General features: G+C 42.7%; 1 protein-coding gene across 1 annotated transcript in view; it reads right to left on the bottom strand.

Annotated features, from left to right (window-relative positions):
* LOC138970650 (cell surface hyaluronidase-like) overlaps window positions 1-21,540 on the bottom strand; it is a 32,001-nt gene extending 10,461 nt beyond the window's left edge. Inside the window, exons 1-20 of the mRNA XM_070343114.1 lie at window positions 21,528-21,540; window positions 19,563-19,740; window positions 17,943-18,147; window positions 17,138-17,313; window positions 15,783-15,909; window positions 14,977-15,144; window positions 13,895-14,001; window positions 13,601-13,706; window positions 12,825-12,929; window positions 11,208-11,392; window positions 10,783-10,855; window positions 10,010-10,128; window positions 8,541-8,728; window positions 7,737-7,806; window positions 5,999-6,145; window positions 5,160-5,314; window positions 4,636-4,707; window positions 2,854-3,045; window positions 2,266-2,488; window positions 913-1,125 (exon numbers count right to left, since the gene is read on the bottom strand). Of these exons, the coding sequence (XP_070199215.1) occupies window positions 913-1,125; window positions 2,266-2,488; window positions 2,854-3,045; window positions 4,636-4,707; window positions 5,160-5,314; window positions 5,999-6,145; window positions 7,737-7,806; window positions 8,541-8,728; window positions 10,010-10,128; window positions 10,783-10,855; window positions 11,208-11,392; window positions 12,825-12,929; window positions 13,601-13,706; window positions 13,895-14,001; window positions 14,977-15,144; window positions 15,783-15,909; window positions 17,138-17,313; window positions 17,943-18,147; window positions 19,563-19,739 (2,808 nt within the window). The 5' untranslated portion in view covers window position 19,740; window positions 21,528-21,540. The remainder of the gene's footprint in view (window positions 1-912; window positions 1,126-2,265; window positions 2,489-2,853; window positions 3,046-4,635; window positions 4,708-5,159; window positions 5,315-5,998; window positions 6,146-7,736; window positions 7,807-8,540; window positions 8,729-10,009; window positions 10,129-10,782; window positions 10,856-11,207; window positions 11,393-12,824; window positions 12,930-13,600; window positions 13,707-13,894; window positions 14,002-14,976; window positions 15,145-15,782; window positions 15,910-17,137; window positions 17,314-17,942; window positions 18,148-19,562; window positions 19,741-21,527) is intronic.
* Between the last annotated feature and the right edge of the window lie 3,612 nt (window positions 21,541-25,152).

Here is a 25,152-nt window from a genome sequence, read left to right as displayed (position 1 = left end):
TGGTTTGTTTATTGTCGCTGTGTGTGATATATCTTCGTTTTTTGGGGTTTTTTTTTAACACGTTTTTATTTCTTTTTGGTACACGACATCAACATCACACAGCAACATCAAATAACATCAACCATACAAAACTATGCATCTCCAACAAAGACTAAGAAAAAAAAGAGACAACAACAACAACAAAACGGGAAAACACAATAAAGCATACAATCACACAGCCCATATCTTTGTTTGTTATTGTGTGTATGATTTTCGTTCGTTTCTTTGTTGATTGTTGTGTGTTTTAATTATGGCGTATTCTGCGTGTGCGTGTTTTTGTTTCTTTGGTTGGTTGGTTTTTTATAACTGAAGGTGAAATCTCGACAGACGGGCGCAGTGGCGTGGTGGTAAGACGTCGACCTCCTAATCGGGAGGTCGTGAATTCGAATCCCGGTCGCTGCCGCCTGGTGGGTTAAGAGTGGAGATTTTTCCGATCTCCCAGGTCAACTTATGTGCAGACCTGCTAGTGACCTAACCCCCTTCGTGTGTACAAGCAAGCACAAGACAAAGTGCGCACGGAAAAGATCCTGTAATCCATGTCGGAGTTCGGTGGGTTATGGAAACACGAAAATATCCAGCATGCCTACACAACAAAAGCGGAGTGAAGCTGACTATGCTCTCAGAGTATAATTTGGGGAACCCAAATTGGCAAACGAGCTCACACGTAACCAGAAAATTCTGGAACGCTGAAGAAGAAGAAGAAGAAATCTCGACAAACTTTCCACACAAAATGTCCTCACCTTATTGTATCTATATGGACATAGAGCCATGTTCCAATCAGCGCGATAACTGCACTTAGGCCCGGTGAAGAACCGGTGATTACGGATACAATCTCGACAACTTACAAACTGTTGACACACACAAATCACCTACCTTGATGTATCTATAGGGGCACAGAGCCATGTTCCAGTCAGCGTGATAGGTGCACTCAGGACCGGTGAAGAAACGGTGGTTGCGGATGATGTAGACGCCAGGAGTGCCTGTGAGCGACCCGTCCTTGTCGACGTTGAAGGCAGCCTTTGTTCCGTCCAGGTCCTCCCAGTCGTACAGGCTGGAGTTGCCGAAGAACAGCCAATGCTTTTTTTCCTGTATGAAACAGACCCAATTTGTAGGTTGTTGTTTGCTTCTTTTGTGTTTTTTGCTTGTGTGTTGTCGTTTGGGTTTGTTTGTCGCAAAATCAAGCGATAAAGTTGATACCCTACAGATTGGTTATGGCAATATCAACCCCATTATCATACTGGCTGGTTACTGCAATACTTACATAGTCGCAAAATCAAGCGATAAAGTTGATACCCTACAGATTGGTTATGGCAATATCAACCCCATTATCATACTTGCTGGTTACTGCAATACTTACATAGTCGCAAAATCAAGCGATAAAGTTGATACCCTACAGATTGGTTATGGCAATATCAACCCCATTATCATACTTGCTGGTTACTGCAATACTTACATAGTCGCAAAATCAAGCGATAAAGTTGATACCCTACAGATTGGTTATGGCAATATCAACCCCATTATCATACTGGCTGGTTACTGCAATACTTACATAGTCGCAAAATCAAGCGATAAAGTTGATACCCTACAGATTGGTTATGGCAATATCAACCCCATTATCATACTTGCTGGTTACTGCAATACTTACATAGTCGCAAAATCAAGCGATAAAGTTGATACCCTACAGATTGGTTATGGCAATATCAACCCCATTATCATACTTGCTGGTTACTGCAATACTTACATAGTCGCAAAATCAAGCGATAAAGTTGATACCCTACAGATTGGTTATGGCAATATCAACCCCATTATCATACTTGCTGGTTACTGCAATACTTACATAGTCGCAAAATCCAATAATGAAGTTGCTAGCATTGTGGATGGTTATTGCAAGACCTAAGTAATCGCAAAATCCAACGGCAAGGTCGGCATCATACTGAGAGGCCATTGTCAAAACATACCATTTCGCTAAAATCCAAAAGCAACGTTCATAGTAAGAACAAAATTAAAGATTTACGCCCTAATGCCAAAATGGAGTGGAAACTGTGGACAAGTCCCGGCTGAAGGTTAAAATCAAACTTGACGTATTCATCAATACTTCCACCGTCGCAAAATCCAAACGGGAGGTTTGTAGTGTATTGAATGCTTTTAGCGATACCTAAGCAATCCTAACATCCAACAACAAGTTTACCATCAAATAGCATACTTGAAGTTTCCATCAATACTCACGCTGTCGCAAAATCCAAAGGTGAGGTTGGTAGTGTACTGTGAGGTCATCGTAGGGTAGGTACTGTCTTTCTTGAAGCTGACCGCCGCGCCGTAGGTGACCGGTCGCTCCCCCAGCACCTCTGTCCAGCTGTCGTTCCAGTAGTCGACGTAGAACTGGTCAAAGTAGCTGTGCTTCACGTACACTGGGCCCTGGTAAATACTCACACCTGTGTAAGTTTTCCACCTGAAAAAGAAATCCAAGTTTCAATATAATTTTTTTTTTTATAAAAAAAACACGTGTAATTATAAAGACCAAAAAATCGGTCTCTGTATGTATGTGTGTCTGTCTGTCTGTCTGTCTGTCTGACTGTCTGTCTGTCTGTCTCTCTCTCTCTCTCTCTCTCTCTCTCTCTCTCTCTCTCTCCCTAAATGTGGATGATATTTTTGTGTTACGTTGATTGAATGTGCTTGATTAGTATGTATTAACCTACTTGCCAATTTAATTTTGATTGTAAAGTTGATGTTGTTTTCATATTTGTAAATGAAAGTACATTTCATAAAAATGTAAACAGAAATGAAATAAAATAGTGTTTAAACCAATTGACTCACGGGTTGCCCGGGTAGGAGCGATCGAATTCGTGTTTGAGGACGACCTCGCCGCTTTTGGTGTCCACCCTCTGCGCGTAGGTGGAGGCCTTGCCGCGATTGTCCGTGCGGCCAATGAACAGGCTGTACTCCATGGAGGTGCCCGTGTCGGTGCCCGTCGTGCCCCCTGAAAACCCTTCTGGGCCGTCCGCCACCCTGAGGGTAAAACGATTATTTACTACCATTTTAGTGCACCAATTGATAAATCTGACCAACCATGACTGGTTTTTGGTGACCTGCTAAATACTATATAGCGTTCAGGCCGGGACCCATTATGTTTATCACTTTAAAAATAAAAACAAGACAAACGAAAATGTTGGATTAAAATACATCAGCGTGACTAATTCTAAGGAAAGACACTTTTCATGTTTGTAAATAATACATGTTCCATGTAAAAGTACGGACAAACCAATGTTGTCAGTGGGTGCTGCCAACCGGCTCATGCTGACGTTCATATTCTAGACATATCAGTTATCATTGTCTAACAGTAAGCATATTAGACATACCTCATAATGGGGGTGTGCTATGAACTTTGAAGGTGCTGATATTTGAGACTCGAATTAGGGGAAGGGAAAAAATGTTTGCTTTGCTATACCACACCTTTTCTTGTTCTTTTTTGTACAAGTGTGCGTCAGGCTGACTATTAGGGTTTAACGTCCTCTTAGACCAACTGGTCTATATTGGCACAGGTATTGGTAATACGCTGAAGATATGGTGTGATACTTTGATTCGAACAAGCCCGCCGTGGCTGTCTTCTTCGACACACCAGCATTGGGTTTGTCTCGTCAAAGTATCGAAATACGATGATGATAATCAGAGACGAGAGATGATGCATGCGTGTCTTCGTGTTTTCCAAGCTCTTAGACTTTCGCTGTGAACGTGGGATCTTTTTCGTGCGCATGTGTGCACACAGGGGTGTTCGGACACCGAAGAGAGTCTGCACAGTTGACTCCGAGAAATAAATCTCTCGCCGAACGTGGGGATCGAACCCACGCTGACAGCGACCAACTGGCTACAGAGCCAGCGCGCCACCAACTGAGCTACGTCCCGGCCCCATTGTGCGTCAGGCTGACTGGCTGAAAGGACATCTTCGTTAACCTGCATCTTCGTGTTCGTGTGTATGTCTGGCTGTCTAGGTGACTGACTGTAGCTGCGTGTGTGTCTGTGTTTGTTTGTTTGTTTGTTTGTTTGTTTGTTTGTTTGTTTGTTTGCTTAACGCCCAGCCGACCACGAAGGGCCATATCAGGGCGGTGGTGCTTTGACATTTAACGTGCGCCACACACAAGACAGAAGTCGCCGCACAGGCTTCATGTCTCACCCAGTCACATTAATCTGACACCGGACCAACCAGTCCTAGCACTAACCCCATAATGCCAGACGCCAGGCGGAGCACTGTAGCTGCATGTGTGTCTGTGTTGACTTATTTGTTTGCGTACATGATTATAATTATATGTCTCCCCGTCCATTTAACCATACCGGGTTGAGAGCATTCAGAATTGCAAGCTCTATAACCTGTCTTCGCCCGCAACAATATCATATCAGTGCCAGAGTCCACAATCAATCAATCAATCAATCAATCAATATGAGGCTTATATCGCGCGTATTCCGTGGGTACAGTTCTAAGCGCAGGGATTTTTTTTTTTTTTTACAGAGCATACCATTACGAAAACTCCAAACAGGTTGATGAAAGGTATTGCTTGTAAATGGCATTGCATGCATGTTGGCAAAAATTGCAGGTCTACTTACGAAGAAAAAGTCACGTTGACATTGCCACCCTTGATCCAAAGATTTTCCTGGAAGTTTCTGTACGCTGTTACTCTGGAAAAAAAATTAAAAGATTTAATTTACATTAATACCTCAAACCCACCAGCATGCAAGATTGGAGTGTACTGCAAACAAACGTTTCGATAAGATTGTGTTCTGTTATGAGTTCAAGCAATTTGTATATCAAGCTTTTTTTCTTCAATAATCAGTGACATAAAGTTACAAAAACAAAAACAATATTCGGCTTATTGGCTGATTCGTTCATTGGGCAACTTTTTTGGGGGACAAATGACTGACAAATCACCGATGTGTACAGAGATGTGTAGAACCTTTAGACACATGTGGAGACACACCTTTCACTGGTGACTGGCCTATATCGACACGTGGGAAAGTTTGCCTCAACAAAAGCAAGAGAAAAATATTTCCCAACCCACACCAACGTTATTTCCGGAAATCCTCGATTATTTCGATGTCTCATCAAAACTATGTGAATACCGCAGGCCTACCTTTCCATCTTGGTCCAAACTCGAACCCCGTTGGGATCTCCCGGTGGGTCACGTGGGTCGTACAAGCTCTCGGTTTGGATGATCCCATTCTCAGGGACGCCATCTTCATCTGCTAGCTTCCCGGTTGAAATGAGGCTGTCCATGAATACTCCAGACTAAGGCAGGACAAAAGATGAAATCTCATTATATTGAATTGGTTAATTAATTACAGACTTTATTTGCAGTGCTTTTAATTGCATGACTATGTTATGTGTGTGAAATGTAAAATGTCAAAAGACCCATGAGGCTGCTATCTGGCGGTGAATAGCATAATGGAAGAACGTTTTATTTATTGTATTATCCATTGTTGGCTGATGTAATCTCTAAGTGTTATGGCTAAACGTGAACATGAATATATATGTACATGAGTTTGAACAGACATGTTGGCCTGTAGGCTATGCCACAGTGCTTCCTCATAAATGTCTTCGCACAAAAATCTAAAAATGTGGGTAATTTTGTGTTATTATGTGTGTTATCATAAATATTTAAGTGTGTGTGTGGTTCGGGGGGGGGGGGGGGGGGGCGTGTGTATGAGTTTGTGTGCGCGCGCGCGCGTGTTCACGATTCTGTAGCCATTTCAGGGAGTGTGTTGTGCAAAACAAAAATGATAATGTCCTTTTGACATTTTTGAAAGCGGTCAAATGACCTTTTCGTGCTGAAGATCTAATGACATACACACCCATAGGTGTGTATTTGTAACCCCAACATCCCTGGATGTCTATTTTTTCACAAAAAAACGAGTCTCCGTCATAAGAGTGCTGCTAAAGACTAGTGAAATACCAAATAAGGATTCCACTCACCTGTTTGTAGGAGTGGGCGACGTTGTTGTAGAAGCTCTTGATAGGGTAATGCCTCTGTGAGAAGTTCTGCACTTTTCCCAGATACTGCTGGACCTTGTACGACTTGGTGAGAGGGAGGTTGGCAAACACGTACATGTAGCCGTGACCCTGCCACACAGAAGAACATGCACAGACAATTGCACGTGAAATGCGTGAAGGCTTTGATTCTTAGAACTGTAGACATTTTGGTCGAATGAAGAAAGACATGTAAGACACTAACTATTGGAAGACAGCTGGAGAAGGCATGACGGACGCAATAGCCGAGCGGTACGGACGTTGGTGCTTCATAATAATAATAATAATGGACATTTATTAATCGCAAGAGCTCACGGCGATTTACATATTAATTTCTGCCGTGTGAGATGGAATTTTTTACACAATATATCACGCATTCACATCGGCCAGCAAACCTCAAGCCTATTAGGGCGAGCATTCACATTTCACGGCCTTTATTCCAAGTCACACGGGTATTTGGTGGACATTTTTAGCTATGCCTTTTCAATTTTGCCAGGAAAGACCCTTTTGTCAATCGTGGGATCTTTAACGTGCACACCCCAATGTAGTGTACACGAAGGGACCTCGGTTTTTCGTCTCATCCGAAAGACTAGCACTTGAACCCACCACCTAGGTTAGGAAAGGGGGGAGAAAATTGCGGCCTGACCCAGGCCTGAACACGCAACCTCTCGATTCCGAGCGCAAGTGCGTTACCACTCGGCCACCCAGTCCATGTGAAAGGTTCAAGGTTCCAACCCAGCTACGCTTAGTGGAATGAGGTTTGAGATTGTTTCCGATCTCCCTGATCAACGCATGTGCAGACCTGTTAGTTCCTTATCCCCCCCTTCGTTGCAACACACACGCACAAGATCGAAGACGCACAAACAAGACCCTGTAATCCATCATAGTGTCAGAGTTCAATGGGTGACAGAAACACAAACCATATACCAAATAGCCTGGACCGCCAACTCGTCACGTGACCTTTCGAGGTTACGACGCTCGACTTTCAGGGGCGCTTAGCGTCCGGTTTGAAAGGCCAGCGATTCGAAGACAGTGAAAAGAAAGCACGCTCCAGTTATTTGTAACAATGGGAGGTGACAATGAACTGGATTTTCTAAAACTGCAAACTAAACTTAACAAAACTCATCAAAAAACATGTTCCATATGCACTTTAGCTGAGTTTATTTTAGCATTTTCAGAACTTACCTCGGCAACGTCGTCGATGTTTACAATCGACACCGGATATGACATCCCCCTGATTTCTGAAAGGCCATGTAAGCGTAGGTTCCTAAATGCAAGAGGCCGCTACCTCGTGGTAGAGAGAAAGAGCGGAGAGAGCTAGTTGGCGGTCCAGGATAAATGGTCTATGCACAAACATAGCTAGCATGCTTCCTCTCAATTTGCGGGGGATAACGGTCACACACGGAAAAGCTTCATTGTGTCCACGAGTGTACGTGAAAGGTGAAGCCCAGGACCGCAGAAGAAGAAAAATCAAAATATGTTTTAGAGCGGCTTGTAACTGAGGAAAAACGATGGTTCCACACATCAAACAATCAGCCTGATTGGCTTTTACTTCGACAATCCACGTTTCACCTGAAGCTCAACCTATTCACCACCTCCATTTGTCACATATGAACAGTGTTTTTTGTTACCCAGCTGGTTATGAATGAAAACTCGTGACAATGATGACAAAAGCCGTTATTACCTCTCCGCCAGCAGCAGCATTGTTCATGATCTCGTTGTTAGGGTGAGTCAGCCAGAACGTCGCCAGCTCCCTGGAAATTATAATCTTAAAGTTACTGGACTTCTCAATACACGAATTTGGCGAGAGTGGACGAGCATGCCTTGAATCGAAGTGCACACGCCATTTTTTCTCGCGTATTGAGCACCTCCAAGTCATGCTCGCTCACTCTCACCAAATTCTAGCGTTCATCGCGGCGAGAATTACCCAAGAAACGCTACTTCCTCGCCCCACTCGCTTCACCTCGCCGCTGAGAAACAGGGAACTGGCCAGGCTTGTACGTGGGGAAAGTCCCTCCACAAGGACACATACCAAAATTCAACATCCTGACTGCTTGCTGTGCGCTGTTGGCATTTTGGAATAAAATCGATTTGTCAAAAAGCCACTAGTGTTGATCGTGTGTATGTATCCAAGTGGTAAAAGAAATGGTATTCCCATAACCATTATTTGATCGTAGATCTCACCTTTTCTAGGGTCAGCTTTATCAGGGTTGTGCAAATCACCTCTACCGCGCTGTCTTTGCCTTCCCCGGCCCTGAATAGGGTCAAGTATCCATTTCGAGCTTGGTAGACTGGAGAGAGCTCGGAAAAAAAATTGGGTATTTGTATTCACAAAGGGATGGGGAACAAACCCACGACCTCCAGCGTGAGAGGCAAGCGCTCTAACCACTGTGCCACTCCGGCAAGAAGAATGCTCCAAAAAGCCTAAGTACATCTCAGACAGGGAGCAGAACTGTTGTCACGAGAAAGGCAGTACTATGAAACTCACTCGCAGTTGACGGAGAAGTCCTTCTTGGGGTAGTCCTCCTTGCACCACTCCCGGGTGGAATCGGACATGAGGAGGGTCCCGAAGCGGGAGCCAAGGCCAAGGTTTCCGTCAAACACGTTGTCCTGCTCTACGCTGTCCTCCAGAAAGTAGCCATGGCCCAGGTGGTCGTAGCACACGTTGCGTGTCACCTGCAGGGATCCCCAACGACAATACAAAATCAAAAAATCACACGCACACAATGAACCCCAGCCCCACCTCCTACTTTCCATCCCCCGCCCCACACCCCCAAACCCACCCTCATCTCAGACCTACACCCCCCCTACCCCACCCTTCCCAATTTCCCATTTAAACTTTCAAATGTTATGACTTTGATAGACCAGCTTTTGTAATCGTTACCTCTGTTAATGTATCCCCCCCCCCCCCCTTGTTTGCTTCCCAGAGTGCAGACTCTCCTCGGTGTCCGAGCATCCCCGTGTGCAGGCATGCGCATGATAAAGATCCCAAGTTCACAGCGCACTTCTCAGGGGTTGGAACCATAGATACACGCATGATAAAGATCCCAAGTTCACAGCGAACTTCTCAGGGGTTGGAACCATAGACACACGCACGATAAAGATCCCAAGTTCACAGCGAACTTCTCAGGGGTTGGAACCATAGACACACGCACGATAAAGATCCCAAGTTCACAGCGAACTTCTCAGGGGTTGGAACCATAGATACACGCATGATAAAGATCCCAAGTTCACAGCGCACTTCTCAGGGGTTGGAACCATAGATACACGCACGATAAAGATCCCAAGTTCACAGCGCACTTCTCAGGGGTTGGAACCATAGACACACGCATGATAAAGATCCCAAGTTCACAGCGCACTTCTCAGGGGTTGGAACCATAGATACACGCACGATAAAGATCCCAAGTTCACAGCGCACTTCTCAGGGGTTGGAACCATAGATACACGCACGCAGGGAAAAAAATGGGTAGCGCCGTATTGTATGGCAGCTCACTTTCCCCAGTGAGAAAACAGCCCGAAATTTCCCTGAGGGTTTCCACACAGGACGCTTTGTTACCAATACCTTCTTCTTCTTCTTCTGCGTTCGTGGGCTGAAACTCCCACGTACACTCGTGTGGTTTTTTGCACGAGTGGAATTTTACGTGTATGACCGTTTTTTACCCCGCCATTTAGGCAGCCATACGCCGTTTTCGGAGGATATACCAATACTAATTTAAGACTTTCGGAAATAACTCTGTCAGGCTTGTAAGGGTTGCGACACATTAAATACCCTTGCTTTTCCTCTGAAAAATAACTTCACACGTGCTCTTGTCCACGTGTTTTCAACACACCCCTCACTAGTGATTGGCCCTTCCAATGTCTGTCCGAGTAAAAAAGCAAGGGCATTCACTCGTCCTTCGCTACCCATACAAACCCGACAGAGTTATTTTCGGAATGTGTCTATTCCGAGTGACGTACCTCTGCGTTGTCTGTTCCGTGCACCGTAACACACCGAGAGAAAGAGTGATGGATGGAGTTTTCTCTGAACCACGACCCCTTCACTTCTTGGCACATGTGGAAATGCAGCGGGTACGAACCTGAAGATGAAATACACATTTAGATCAGTCATCTGAAAGCAAAAATCTGGCCTGTTGACTCACCAGTGAGGGTCAAGCTCGGTGGAGGCCCTTCGATGGACAGTAGCTTTACATTTTGTCAGGAAGACCGGCGTGTCTCGTCGGGGCGAATGCAGAAGACGAAGAAGATCTGTTATTTTCATAAGCTTTTTTTTCAAATGCAATAAGAAATTGTATAGGTTTGTAGAAATCCAAAAACAGATACACTGTTAACACTCAGAAGTCCAGAATCAAAACGAAGAAATGTCATATTTAAGACGTTTCATTGTTAACAAAATAAGAGATTTACAAGTACAAAGACCCAATAATTCTGTTTGATTCTGCGTTTATTTCAAGTTTGATCAGATAAGTAGGAGGACACATTCTTTTTAAACAGGGTATTGATGGACATGTCAAGTGTTTTACATTTTTCTTTTCGAATTTATTTGGAAAAGAAATCTAGTGTTCCGCTCCATTCTTACCACACACACACACACACACACACACAAACACACATACACATGCACGTACACTCTCACACACAAACACACACACACACACATACACACTCTCTCACACACACACACACACACACACACACACACACACACACACACACACACACACAAAACAAACCTTCGATGTACTGCTGTCCCATGTGGTAGAGCTCCACTCCCTGGATATGAGCAGCCTTGTGGCCTCTGAGAATCTGCATTTGGGAAATAGTACCGCACATGAGTATTGCAGTTACAGTAAACATTTTCGGGGAAATAATTCCGAGACACATTTCTCAACTTCTCAAATTACAACTGAACTTCATTACAACAAATTCAATGAATGTCCCGGGACGAACTTTCACTACAGAGACCTGCGTGTGGATAAAAATGTGTTCTTACCAAAAAACCTTCTTTCACAAACAATTCTTTTTTTCCCCGACAAGGAAGCAAACCCCATTTAATTACATTTTTAAATATAAAAAATAAAAGATTTTAAGTCTAAAAACAAATTAAAGTTTTGAATCGCGAGAAATTAGTGATTACTAGAGTCACTCGTAATCTGACCTTGACATGACCTCCAAACGTGTCACGGCCGAATCGTCTGCACAGCATCCTTGACCTTCCGTCTGCAGCGTAGCACGGGTCCTCCATCACCCCCTGGATGAGGATGTTGCGAGAAAGCAAGCCAACTTCTGCTCGCTCGTCCACGTTGTACGTGATGTTGCCGAAGTGAGGATTCTCAAAGGCCTCTGGAAAGGGCAATGGATTTGGAATTTAGATAAGCTTTCAAGAGGAAATAAAATCATTTGCTGAATGAAGTATTGATTTGAAATAAAAGATTTGCTTTCAAGAGATAATCGGATAATTTGCCGACTTGAGAACTGATAAATATGTGATTAATAAAGAGCAATTGATTAGAATTCATAGATTTGCTTTCAAGAGAGTGTCGAGTATGCTGTCGAAGTGAGAGTTGGTGAAGGCCTCTGGAAATGGCAAGGGATTCGGAATTTAGATAAGCTTTAAAGAGAAAATCGAATATGTTACCAAAATGGGGATTGAAAACGAAAATGAAAGGGCGAGGAATTTGAAATTTAGATAAGCTCGATTGTACTGACGAATTGAGGAATCGTGTCGGTGTGTGTCGATCGCAAATGATTTGGAATAGAGACTTCTATTCGCTTTCCATAGAGAATCGAGTATATTGCCGAAGAGAGGATTGACTAAGACCTCTTGAAATGACAGGGGATATGTTTCACAGAGAAGCTCGCGTTTATTGCCGAACGGGGAATTTATTAAGGCACGTGTCGATATCAAGTCATTTGGAGTTAAGATAAGCTTTTCTCACGTATATGTGACCCTCCACCACGAAATGAGTCGCATGTCACCTCGCGCGGTTCTGCGCTAGGCTTAATATAAGTGCGGGGAGTGTCTGGTAACAGTGTGAGAGTCACCTTAGTCACAGGCTTATAACTCAAACAGTTTTCGCTCTTTTCTAAAACAGTTTTCACTACTGGATAGAGCATAAAAAACTCTTTAGGAAAATGTAAAAATATGATGAGGGTCTCTTCAAATGACAGGTGATTTGGAAATTATATTACATAGCTTTTAAGAGATAATCAAATAATTTGCCGAAATGCGCATTGATGTATTTGTGGTTGATAAGGCCAATTGAATTGAAATCATTTATTTGCTTTGATGAGAGAATCGAGTATGGTGCGGAAGTGAGGATTGGCGATCGTCTTTGTAAATCACAAGTGATTTGTAATTTAAATACGCTTTCAAAATAAATTGAGTATGTTGCTGAAGTGAGATTTGACGAAGGCCTTTGTAAATGGTGAGTGGTGCTGGATAAGCTTTCAAGAAACCAGCCAAGTATGTTAAATAAAGTAAGGTTTGACGAAGGCTTTTGCAAAAGTCAATTAGGAATTAGGAATATTCGAGAGAAAATCAAGAATGTCGTTTGAAGTGAAGAGTGATGACTGATGAAGGTCTCTTTAAGTATCAAGTGATTACGAATATGAATAAGCTTTATATAGAACAATTGAGAACGTTTGAATGATTGCCTGTGGATTTGTATTTTTCCTTAAATGACTGTCTGTGGATTTGTAGTTTTTTGAGTGATTGCCTGTGAAATTGTATTTGTGTTTTCCTAGAGTGCACATGTATGCAACTTGTACTTACGATTCACTCTGATCTGCGACCTGCTGCAATCTCTACAATTGATGATTTCACGAACCTCGGCCTGTTCCCAGTCAAAGTCGGTTGACGCGATCACAATTTTGTCCCCTGCAGAACAGAAAAGAACAATACATACATGTATAACACTATTGATTGATTTCATTGTCTTTCTGCCGGAAAAGAACATTACTTGGACACCATAACCCCCAAAAACGACTTAACGAGGGTTTTGTTTTTAGTCAGAGCTGCCCTGCTATGTTGTTAACTATATACAAACAAATTAAAGTTTGATCATTCTATTTGATCCCTTGCAGCTGTCAGTCCACTATAAGAATTTTAAATTCAATTTCAATCCAATCAAAGCAGATACAAAAGAAAATCTGACACCAGTTTACAACATGCAAAGGAATTTTTCCTAGTACAACCTACATGTTTCTTACGACCGCCGCCTGACAATCGAAGAAGAATAAAATCTTGAAAAGGGGCTCTCTTAAAACGTGAATAAATGTACAAAGCTTACTTACAGAACATGTTAAAACACAAGATATTATAAGGGTGAAGTTCTTAACTTGCTTGGTCTTAAAATAAAGACAAGACAAGACAAGACAACATTCTTTATTAACGAGGGTAATGGCATAAGCAAACAGGTGCTTTTTTACATCCAGCCCTCGCCCATGAGAGGGAACTCATCTAATGATAATACGTTCGATGAATACCGGGGAAACGAGACGGGTAGAGTGGGGGGGGGGGGGGGCTATAATGCCTTAGGGAGTACTAACCGTCACCCCAGCCAATGACGTCATCAGCCAGTTCCAGCTTGGGGTAAGCTGCTTCCGTGGACATGACACGGAAATACTGGTCCCTGGTGGCAGCACTCTTGGCCACCTGTAGAATGTCATTGATGCGTACAATCTTAATTAAAAACATGACACTTCTAACCATAAACTGCAGTGTATGTTTACCAAAATGTCCTACAATTTATTTACTTGAGCTATTTTGGGATGTGTACATTTATTTACTTATTAGCCTTTCTTTCCCCGAACGCTTTCACAAATAAGCAAAAGAAGCTTTACCTGGAAATCCACGCCCTTGTTCCAGTCTGTAATTCGGATAAAGGCCTCCCCCTCTGGTTCTTTCTGGCCATCGGTCTTGTAGTGTTCTACAGTGGACGACTTGGAACCTGAACGACGACCACACCAACGTTACTTCAACAGGGGCTGTAGCACGTGCACATCGTTACATATTGCAAAACACAGACGTGTTTCAATTTTTGAACACATGTTTGTACCATTTTGAACACTTCGTGACATAATACACCTGAATGGCACACCAACGTTACTTCAACAGGCACGTGCACATCGTAACACAGAAGTGTTCCACTTTTTGAACACATTGAGCATTGGACATATGAGCATGGGAGGGAGGGGGGAGCACGGCCCCCATACTCCCCACTCTTGTGCCCCTGCTTCATTTTGGTAACCCCTCCCTCTCCCACATAGGAACAGCCCTGTGAACTCACCTTCTTCTTCTTCTTCTTCTTCTTCTTCTGCGTTCGTGGGCTGAAACTCCCACGTACATTCGTGTTTTTTTGCACGAGTGGAATTTTTACGTGTATGACCGTCCCCCCCCCCCCCCCATTTAGGCAGCCATACGCCGCTTTCGGAGGAAGCATGCTGGGTATGTTCGTGTTTCTACAACCAACCGAACTCTGACATGGATTACAGGATCTTTTTCGTGCGCACTTGGTCTTGTGCTTGCGTGTACACACGGGGGTGTTCGGACACCGAGGAGAGTCTGCACACAAAGTTGACTCTGAGAAATAAATCTCTCGCCGAACGTGGGGACGAACTCACGCTGACAGCGGCCAACTGGATACAAATCTAGTGCGCTACCGACTGAGCTACATCCCCGCCCCAAGTGAACTCACCTACCTATGTATCTCACCTTTTTGTCTCTTCCAAACACAACATTTTGAGGCGTTTAGTCAAAAAGGGACAGAAAAAAATATCAACAAAAGAGGATACATATATGCACCTTTCACGATCTTCCATTTCACAATGAACATTTTAATCCTAATAGTCTGCACCCACTCATATATAAATAGCTAAAAGTAAGAAGAATGCACAAAATTAACATGGCAAAAAACAACACTCACCTTTTCTTGTAATGAGCGAGTATGTGTCCAGCTTGGAGCGCACTTTAGAGATCATCTGTCCTCCGAGATCATTGACGATGACGTTGTCCAAGGCCTTGAAGTTGTCGGTTGACCGTTCCCCGAGACTATTGAATGCGAACATTCCGATAACTTTGCCATTTGGGATACCTGTTCATAAAAAGAAAACGCACCTGGTTTGCAACAAACAGTCGACTGCATGTAATTCATTGGTTTAAACGCTCTTTTATTCAACAATTAACTGGTACAATGAATAATGAACACGTATACATAGAATCAACAACAAGCTATAAGCTAATAGTGGTGATCCTGAAAAAACTACACATTATTAAGCAAATATATCTGAGAAGGAAGGTGGCTATTAAGATAGTGTTAGTTTTATTCAGATGATGTTTTAGCAAATCTAATTGATGACGAATTGGTTCATTCGAGATTCCATGTGATTTATTAACTAGATTTATGTCTGTCTGTCTGTCTGTGCATGCCTGGCTGCTGCTCTCTCTCTCTCTCTCTCTCTCTCTCTCTCTCTCTCTCTCTCTCTCTCTCTCTCTCCCTCCCTCCCTCCCTCCCTCTCTCTCTCTCTCTCCCTCTCTCCCTCCCTCCCTCCCTCTCTCTCCTCCCTCTCCTCCCTCTCTCTCTCTCTCTCTCTCTATATCTCTCTCTCTCTCTCTCTCTCTCTCTCTCTCTCTCTCTCTCTCTCTCTCTCTCTCTCTCTCTCTCGCTCTTACTAGATGCCAAACGCAACCCACTACAACAAGTTCGGCCCTCGCTACAGACAATGAACTTACTGGCGACAAATTTGCCGAAGTCGGCAGCGTAGGGAGGGGAGAAAACGTTGTAGTCAAAGAGAGTGCCATCCTCTCTCCACACGATCACGTGCATACCGTCTCGACGCTCGGCCGCAAAAGGGTTGGCCTGGAGACATGGACAGCAAGCAATTTATACTTGAGGTATGTCATTGTATGTGTGTGGTTGTCGATGTGATTTTTTATTTTTAAAGAAAAAAAAATTGTACGCATGTTAAACAATGTCAAAAATCAATAAATGATTATCTGAATGTAATTGTGATTTGATTGGTGTATTCGTGTATATGATTATACAGTTTTAATGATTAAATACAAATATGTATTTTTATCGAAATCCTGACCAAGTGGGTCAGATCGGTTAACAAAGGGAAGAAAGCACTCTTTCGAGGATGAAAGGCATAAGTGTCCTCTTGTTGGGAATTTCAGGCAGCTTACTCGCTTGTATTGAATGCTTCGTATTCTTTCAGGTGCCAGGAGACTGCTCCCGAATAATTCTTAACTTTTCGTTTGTTTCCCATCTCAAGAGAGCCTATTTTTGTAAGTCCACTTTGATCTTGTAGTTGTACGTCTAATAAGTCATACATTCTAAAATGAAAGGCAAATGAAACAAGAAGAGCAAACGCTCGATCGAGTCACTTTCGCAGTTCTGAATATTATATGAGGCATCAGATGGACAGGAAGAAATTGCTATTCACAACACAATGAGTCACGTTCACATAAAATTTGAGCCCGGTCACTTTTATAGTTTCCGAGAAAAGCCCAACGTTAAGTTGTGTGTTGCCGAACAGAAAAGGCTAGTTATCTCCCTTGTTTTTCTGATAACGTTCGTAAAAGGCTACAGATGTAAATACTTTGATGTAAAGAATAATCCTACAAAGTTTCAATCACATCCGATGAACTTTGTCAAAGATATAAAATGTCTAATTTTTCCTTTGACGCTGACCTGTGACCTTGAAAAAGGTCAAAGGTCAACGAAACCATCGTTAAAGTGTAGAGGTCATTGGAGGTCACGACTAAACAAAATATGAGCCCGATCGCTTTGATAGTTTCCGAGAAAAGTCCAACGTTAAGGTGGTGTCTACGGACGGCCGGCCGGACGGCCGGCCGGACGGCCGGCCGGCCGGACAGACTAACACTGACCGATTACATAGAGTCACATTTTCTCAAGTGACTCAAAAACGTGTAAATACAAGAAGAGACATTTGATTCAATCAGATTAAACAAATCTGAAAACGTAGTGATCTTGATTGAATTGTTATCAAATACAGCCACATTTAATCGAATGACACCTGCACAAGAAGCATAGAAAGAAAACACATTAACTCTAGTAGATCTACCTCGCGATCCGAATGATCGTAGAGAAAGGCGCAAGGGAGGTCACTCAACGGCTTGATGGTTTGGGCTAGCCGAGTCCACGGTGTTTTCTTTCTGCCGTGAATTTCGATCGTCGCGCCCTCTGCCACCGCGATGAACTTCCGGTTGTTGTACACTTCGTATTTGCTGTCGTAGCGGCCTGGTAACAACATGAACGAATACTGAAATTGCTTCCTTGCCAACGAACTCGGCCTAACTAAACCAAGATGTAAAACAGTCAAATATAGTTGCTAAAATGGTTTTAACAATATATGTGTGCAACAAGACTAGATGGACATCTGCGATCAAATTATAAGTCACAGGTAAACTACATAGGGCTTGTTGTGGAGAGGTTATTGTACTGGCAGGAGAGACTGACGCATTCTGCTCTCTTTTCGCATTGTCCTAAAAAGGACAGACGAAGCTAGCCAGCGGTGAGGGCTGAAAGCGAGAAGTGACAAGCACAAGACACTTCGCCAACACACTAGACACGTCACACAACCGTTTGGCAGGCGGTCACAGCTAAACAATCCAAAACAAATTTCGTCTTCGATCATTGATTGGTTAGTGACAGGGAAGGTTTTGTTAGCTAAGTTTATTATTTGTACCATAAGTGTCTGCCCATTTGTCAAGACCATTGGGTCGAAGTACTAGTGATTGTAACGTTTCGTTTTGTCATAAATTGAACGTTCAAATAATCTACCATTCTTGTTTTTAATTCATACTTATCAACAGCTTACTAGAAGTCGACTTCGCCTAACTAAAATCAAGCATAACTGTGGGCCATACCTCTGAGCTTGATGAAGGCGTTCTTGTTGAAGCGGCAGTCACTGGCCCCGATGTGGAACTCGCCCTGCACCATCAGGTACTCCACGTTCAGCTCCAGGTCGGCCACGTCACCCCACACGAGGACCGCTCCGGGTGCGATGGTCACGTTGTTCAGGGTGGCCGGCTGGGTGTCCAGCAGTACCCGCTTCCCGCTCTCTATCAACACCTGTGTGAGGTAGAATAAAAGAAAATAAGAAATGTAGGTAATTAGAACGTTGATTAGTTTCTTTCATTCTTTAATTGGTGTTTAACGTCGTTTTCAACCATTCAAGGTTATATCGCGACGGGGAAAGGGGGGAGATGGGATAGGGGAAAGGGGGGAGATGGGATAGAGCCACTTGTTAATTGTTTCTTGTTCACAAAAGCACTAATCAAAAAATTGCTCCAGGGGCTTGCAACGTAGTACAATATATGACCTTACTGGGAGAATGCAAGTTTCCAGTACAAAGGACTTAACATTTCTTACATACTGCTTGACTAAAATCTTTACAAACATTGACTATATTCTATACAAGAAACACTTAACAAGGGTAAAAGGAGAAACAGAACCGTTAGTCGCCTCTTACGACATGCTGGGTAGCATCGGGTAAATTCTTTCTCGTCCCAACCAATATGGAACTCCCCCTAACCCGCGGGGGGTACGTTGATTAGTGACAAAACAAAACGTTACACTTACTACTACGTCGACCCACAGGTCTTTGAAGTACATAGACAAACACTCATGCAACAGATAGTGAACTTATCTCAAGATCGTGTGTGTGTGTGTGTGTGTGTGTGTGAGTGTGTGCGTGTGTGTGTGCGCGCGTGTGTGTGTGTGTGTGTGTGTGTGTGCGTGCGCGTGTGTGTGCGTGTGTGTGTGTGCGTGTGTGTGTGTGTGCGTGTGTGTGCGTGTGTGCGTGTGTGTGTGTGTGTGTGTGCGTGTGTGTGTGTGTGCGTGTGTGCGTGTGTGTGTGTGTGCGTGTGTGTGTGTGTACCCATGTTTCCACAGGTTTGGTTGCCTAAATCACCATAAGGCAACCATCCACACGTGGATGGCAACCTAAACTCTGGATGGCAACCTAATTGTGTGGATGGTCGCTTCATTTAACACCGTTAAATTGACTTTTTTGACGGAAAGAATGTCATAACAATGTTCAAAATGACATTCTTTCCGTCCACACGTGTGGATGGTTGCCTTATGGTTAAATTGACACCGTTAAATTGACTTTTTTGACGGAAAGAATGCCATAACAATGTTCAAAATGACATTCTTTCCGTCCTCTATAGGCGACGAAATAGGTCAAATTTTGTGCATTTTTTAGTGCAAAATTCTTCGATGCCGGAGCGAGTACTGCACCCAGTGCTGTTGTAGTGCAAGTGCACTAGAAAGGCACTACACCCAGTGCCGCCTCTTAGGTAACCATCCACACTTTAGGTGTGTGTGTGTGTGTGCGTGTGTGTGTGTGAGAACCATATGCTTTGTTTCACCATTGATTGGGCAACTTTGTGTTTATGTAAATGTATTCATCGGGAGGTGCAACATTGAAAGATGAGAATAAATAATTCCAATGCTTGTAAGAAAGAAAAGAGAAAGGGGCTTACCTCATCGTTGTCTCTTGGTATCCGACCCCTTTTCCACGTACCAGAATCGCTCCATTTTAACAAGCCCTTGGCATTCCAGGGACACCCAGCAGATGCATACCCCGGGTGGTTGAGCAACACAATGTTCACCAACAGCAGCGGCACAAAGGCCCCCCATTTTGTCAGAGAAGGTGCCATGCTGAAAAGAACGGGGAACTTTGATGTGTGAACTATCGAAGCAGGGCTACCCAAGTTGTGCGTCCCTGCTCTCTATACGGACTAGTAGAATAAAGCTAATATCTCCAGTTTGACTACCGTTAGGAACCTTTGTTTTTTGCACACACCCGTATGCCTCACAATTCCAAGCTACTCACCAAATGTGAGCTCAGTTGACCCCAGAGTACCAGAGATACAAGTCTAATTCGTAGACAAACAAAGAACCAATCAAACAAACAAACAGACAGAGTGAAACCTATAAGCCTCTTTAGGCCAAAAAAAAATAGGTCTGTTTACGGTAACCCGACCGACCCTATTTTTTTCGCGCGACCCTAGACTTTTTTTGGGCATTTGGAAGAGAAAAAAAATAACGTAAAAATATGTTTTTTTGGAAAAAAAAATCCCGACCTACCGACCCTATTTTTTGGGCCTATGTTGCCATAAACAGACCTATTTTTTTGGCCTTATTACATAAAGGCGGCTAAATAATCCGGGGAGGGGGGGGGGGGGGACCTGCTAGTAAATCATGGAAGGGGTTCAGAGACGCACTACAATAAAATAAAATAGCGGGACTTTATTTATGGAAAAGTCTGATCGGCTCAGCATTTGTGTACACGGCCGTTTACCACTGATCTAAAAATGATGGATAGCGCACAGCCAACGAAACAGCCTAACCAGAGTGCCACCATCTTACTATACCCCACCACACTGACAAACATGGTCCAAGGGAAATAATCGATTGTGCACAGCCAACGAAACAGCGTAACCAGAGTGCCGCCATCTTACAATACCCCACCACACTGACAAACATGGTCCAAGGGAAATAATCGATTGTGCACAGCCAGTGAAACAGCGTAACCAGAGTGCTGCCATCTTACTATAACCCCACCACACTGACAAACATGGTCCAAGGGAAATAATCGTAGTTTCGAGAGTTGACAGCTGCTGCAGTCTTCTCTCGCGGTATCGAACGGTGTCCCAAGATGGCGGATCCGGTGGCGTCAACATTTTGATAGCCAATAAGAAGGGTCGCGCTATCTATTATTTTGTTTAGATCAGTGCCGTTTACGCGAGAGAGGGTGTAAAAATCATCAGAAATGTTTGAAGTTATTTCCCTTTAGTTCTCAGAAGTCACGTGCCTTGTGAGTGCTGCATCACTTCCTTTGTGCAGATATGTTTTTAATGTTTTAGTCTAAATATTTTGCGGAATGGTTTATCAGTGAGAATGAAAATATTGCTTGGTAAAGGACCAAAGTATTATAAAAATACGATCAATGAGTATGATTTCGAAAAATGAATCGTTTATTGAATGTACGATCTAAAAACTGGGTCATATCTTTCCATTATCACTTTCGTTTGCTGTTAAGGAGTTAAGGTAGCAACATTTTCGAAATGAAGAAAAGGTCTGTTTTAAATCACATAATGTTCATTATGATTAATGATTCAATTCTAATAAATTAATAGATGTATGTATACAAGGAAACTTATATCAAAGTGTAAGTAGGCTTACCCACACTGTAGTATACTGATTAAAATAACACATTTTGTTCATTGATTTATCAAAAATGATCATTATCCAAAATATCATGATCCCCATACTCAGAAAATAGATTTTATTAAGCTTGAACCGCATTGGAAGCAGCGAGCACTGTGTGAAAAAATGTTCTTACAACAAAACTCAGATGCAAAAACACTGCAGTAAAAGTAAGTATAACCTCTAAAAACGCTTACGGTTAGATAACACTGGGGAGACAAAACTATAATTCTTACCTGAAGCATTGAAGCAGAAAGAGAAAGTGAGACTGTATTAGCAATGACAGGGTCTTATATACACATGTATATTTGCTCCTTCAAAATAACCTTCTCCTCATTGAGGCTTATTGCTTTTTACATTTAGTCAAGTTTTTATTGAATATGGTTTCGATCGTGTTTCGACAACTCACAATTCCGTGTCCGCATAGGCTTTTCTAATTTGTTTGGAAAGGATTATTACACAGACAAATGACGATGCTTCCGTTTTGTAAACGTGTTATCTCTATCACTTCATCGGTCCGTCTTTGTTGTTGAAAGTAGTACTTCATAATTCAATAATGTGACGCAGCTTTTGTTACCTAGACTCTGTTCCTTAGACTTTGTTCTTTTTTAGTTGAACGTTCGATACAGTGGAACCCCCCTTTTAAGACCTCTAAACATTTGAAAAAATCCGGTCTTAACAAAGGAGGGATCCTTAAAATGGGGGTACATTTACAGACCTTATTAACAGAAAGTCTAAAAAAAAAAGGGTTTTAAAATAGAAGGAATCCTTTTTTTTTTTTTTTTTTTTTTTAAGAAGTCTTAAATTGGGGGGGGGGTGTCTGTTGTACTGTCTGTTCTCTTCTGTTCTGATTCTCGTCTTCTCTTTCTTTCTCTGTCCTCTCTCTTGTTATTCTATTTACTGACGAAGACTACGTGTCCAAATTGGTACATTGTTGTTAGGCCAAACAAAAAAAAAGGTCTGTTTACGGTAACATAGGCCAAAAAAATAGGGTCGGTAGGTCGGGATTTTTTTTTTCTTTTTTTTCTTTTTTTTTCCAAAAATCCATATTTTTACGTTATTTTTTCTTTTTTTTTCTTAAATGCCAAAAAAAAGTCTAGGGTCGCGCGAAAAAAATAGGGTCGGTCGGGTTACCGTAAACAGACTATTTTTTTTTTTGCCTTATGGTTCGTGTTGCTGGGTTTTTTCTTCTTGCGAGTACTTTTTTCTTGTTATCTTGTTTTATCAGCTATGGTTTAATTAAATACAGGTGTATACTGCTGTATACTGAAGCAAAAAGATGTGGAGAAAGAACTGAACTGAACTGAACTGAACTGAACTGTGGTAAATGTTGCAACATATCCTTTTTTGGTTGTTTGAATTTGTGTTTCTTTACTTAGATAGGTGCAGTTGTGAGGTTGCATGAGGTTTGGCTGAGGAAAAAAGGTTACACTGCCTTTGGCTACTGTTACTATTTACGGGCTAACAGAATGTTCTCACAAATAACTCAACAAACTACTCTCGATGCCTCTACACACACACACACATACACACATACACACACAGACTCACACCCACACCCACACCCACAAACACACACACCCACCCACACTCACCCACACGCGCCCATACACACACACACACACACACGGCACACACACGTACCTAAAGTGTGGATGGTTACCTAAGAGGCGGCACTGGGTGTAGTGCCTTTCTAGTGCACTTGCACTACAACAGCACTGGGTGCAGTACTCGCTCCGGCATCGAAGAATTTTGCACTAAAAAATGCACAAAATTTGACCTATTTCGTCGCCTATAGAGGACGGAAAGAATGTCATTTTGAACATTGTTATGACATTCTTTCCGTCAAAAAAGTCAATTTAACGGTGTTAAATGAAGCGAGCATCCACACAATTAGGTTGCCATCCAGAGTTTAGGTTGCCATCCACGTGTGGATAGTTGCCTTATGGTGATTTAGGCAACCAAACCTGTGGAAACATGGGTACACACACACTCACGCTCCCACACACACACACACACACACACACACACACACACACACACACACACACATACACACACTATTTTGTATCGACAAAGGTATAAATATTAAGAATAGTTGTTCTTTGTACGACAGTCGCTGTTCGGAACGACACAGAGAAAAAGACACACAGAATAGCATCCAACTTTGCGTTTCTTTCTTTCCTTGGTTGTGACGAGTAATGATAAGATATGATCAGTAAATACACCCCTCAGTGGTCAGGTCACCCAGGTGAACACAGGCTGGTGATACCACGCTGGTGATACCACGCTGGTGATACCACGCTGGTGATACCATGCTGGTGATACCACGCTGGTGATACCACGCTGCTGTAGAAACATTATTCATTTCATTTTCATTTCATTTTCATTACTTTATTGTCCCATCGCTGGGAAATTCGGGTCGCTTCCTCCCAGTGGAAAGCTAGCAGCAACGGAGTCGCGCTACCCAGGTGTCTGCGTGTTTAGGTGTATTCAGCCACCTGCACTTATGGCAGAATGACCAAGGTCTTTTACGTGCCATTGTGATGACACGGGGGTGGGACATGGCTTCCGTCTCTGGGTCTGCACATAAAGTTGACCCGTGTCCGTCCCGGCCCGAATTCGATCCTGCGACCTTCCGATCACAAGTCCAGTGCTCTACCAACTGAGCTACCGGGCCCCCATTATTATTCATTTATAATGTTGGTGCTGCTATATTGCCGTTTTTATATTTAGTCAAGTTTTGACTAAATATTTTAACATCGAGGGGGAATCGAAACGAGGGTCGTGGTGTATGTGCGTGTGTGTGTGCGTGCGTGTGTGCGTGTGTGTGTGTGTGTGTGTAGAGCGATTCAGACTAAACTACTGGACCGATCTTTATGAAATTTGACATGAGAGTTCCTGGGTATGAAATCCCCGAACGTTTTTTTCAGTTTTTTGATAAATGTCTTTGATGACGTCATATCCGGCTTTTCCTGAAAGTTGAGGCGGCACTGTCACGCCCTCATTTTTCAACCAAATTGGTTGAAATTTTGGTCAAGTAATCTTCGACGAAGCCCGGGGTTCGGTATTGCATTTCAGCTTGGTGGCTTAAAAATTAATTAATGACTTTGGTCATTAAAAATCTGAAAATTGTAAAAAAAAATAAAAATTTATAAAACGATCCAAATTTACGTTTATCTTATTCTCCATCATTTGCTGATTCCAAAAACATATAAATATGTTATATTCGGATTAAAAACAAGCTCTGAAAATTAAATATATAAAAATTATTATCAAAATTAAATTGTCGAAATCAATTTAAAAACACTTTCATCTTATTCCTTGTCGGTTCCTGATTCCAAAAACATATAGATATGATATGTTTGGATTAAAAACACGCTCAGAAAGTTAAAACAAAGAGAGGTACAGAAAAGCGTGCTATCCTTCTTAGCGCGACCACTACCCCGCTCTTCTTGTCAATTTCACTGCCTTTGCCATGAGCGGTGGACTGACGATGCTACGAGTATACGGTCTTGCTGAAAAATGACATTGCGTTCAGTTTCATTCTGTGAGTTCGACAGCTACTTGACTAAATATTGTATTTTCGCCTTACGCGACTTGTTTAGTTGTGTGTGTGTGTGTGTGTGTGTGTGTGTGTGTGTGTGTGTGTGTGTGTGTGTGTGCGTGTGTGTGTGTATGTGTGTGTGTGTGTGTGTGTGTGTGTGTGTGTGTGTGTGACATGACATGTAGCCTACGCAAAAAATTGCGTTATTAGATTTTTAAGTTTAAGTGTCAGTAAGTATGTATGGTCGAGAACATGATGTGAAGTGTTAGTGTGGGTTTAAATCAACAGAAACTTTGTCCAAGTACATGCAACTT

Source organism: Littorina saxatilis, linkage group LG7 (genome assembly GCF_037325665.1).
Source record: "Littorina saxatilis isolate snail1 linkage group LG7, US_GU_Lsax_2.0, whole genome shotgun sequence".
NCBI lineage: Eukaryota > Metazoa > Mollusca > Gastropoda > Littorinimorpha > Littorinidae > Littorina > Littorina saxatilis.
Note: the sequence above shows the minus strand (reverse complement) of the source record. Positions and strands in the feature narration are given on the sequence as shown.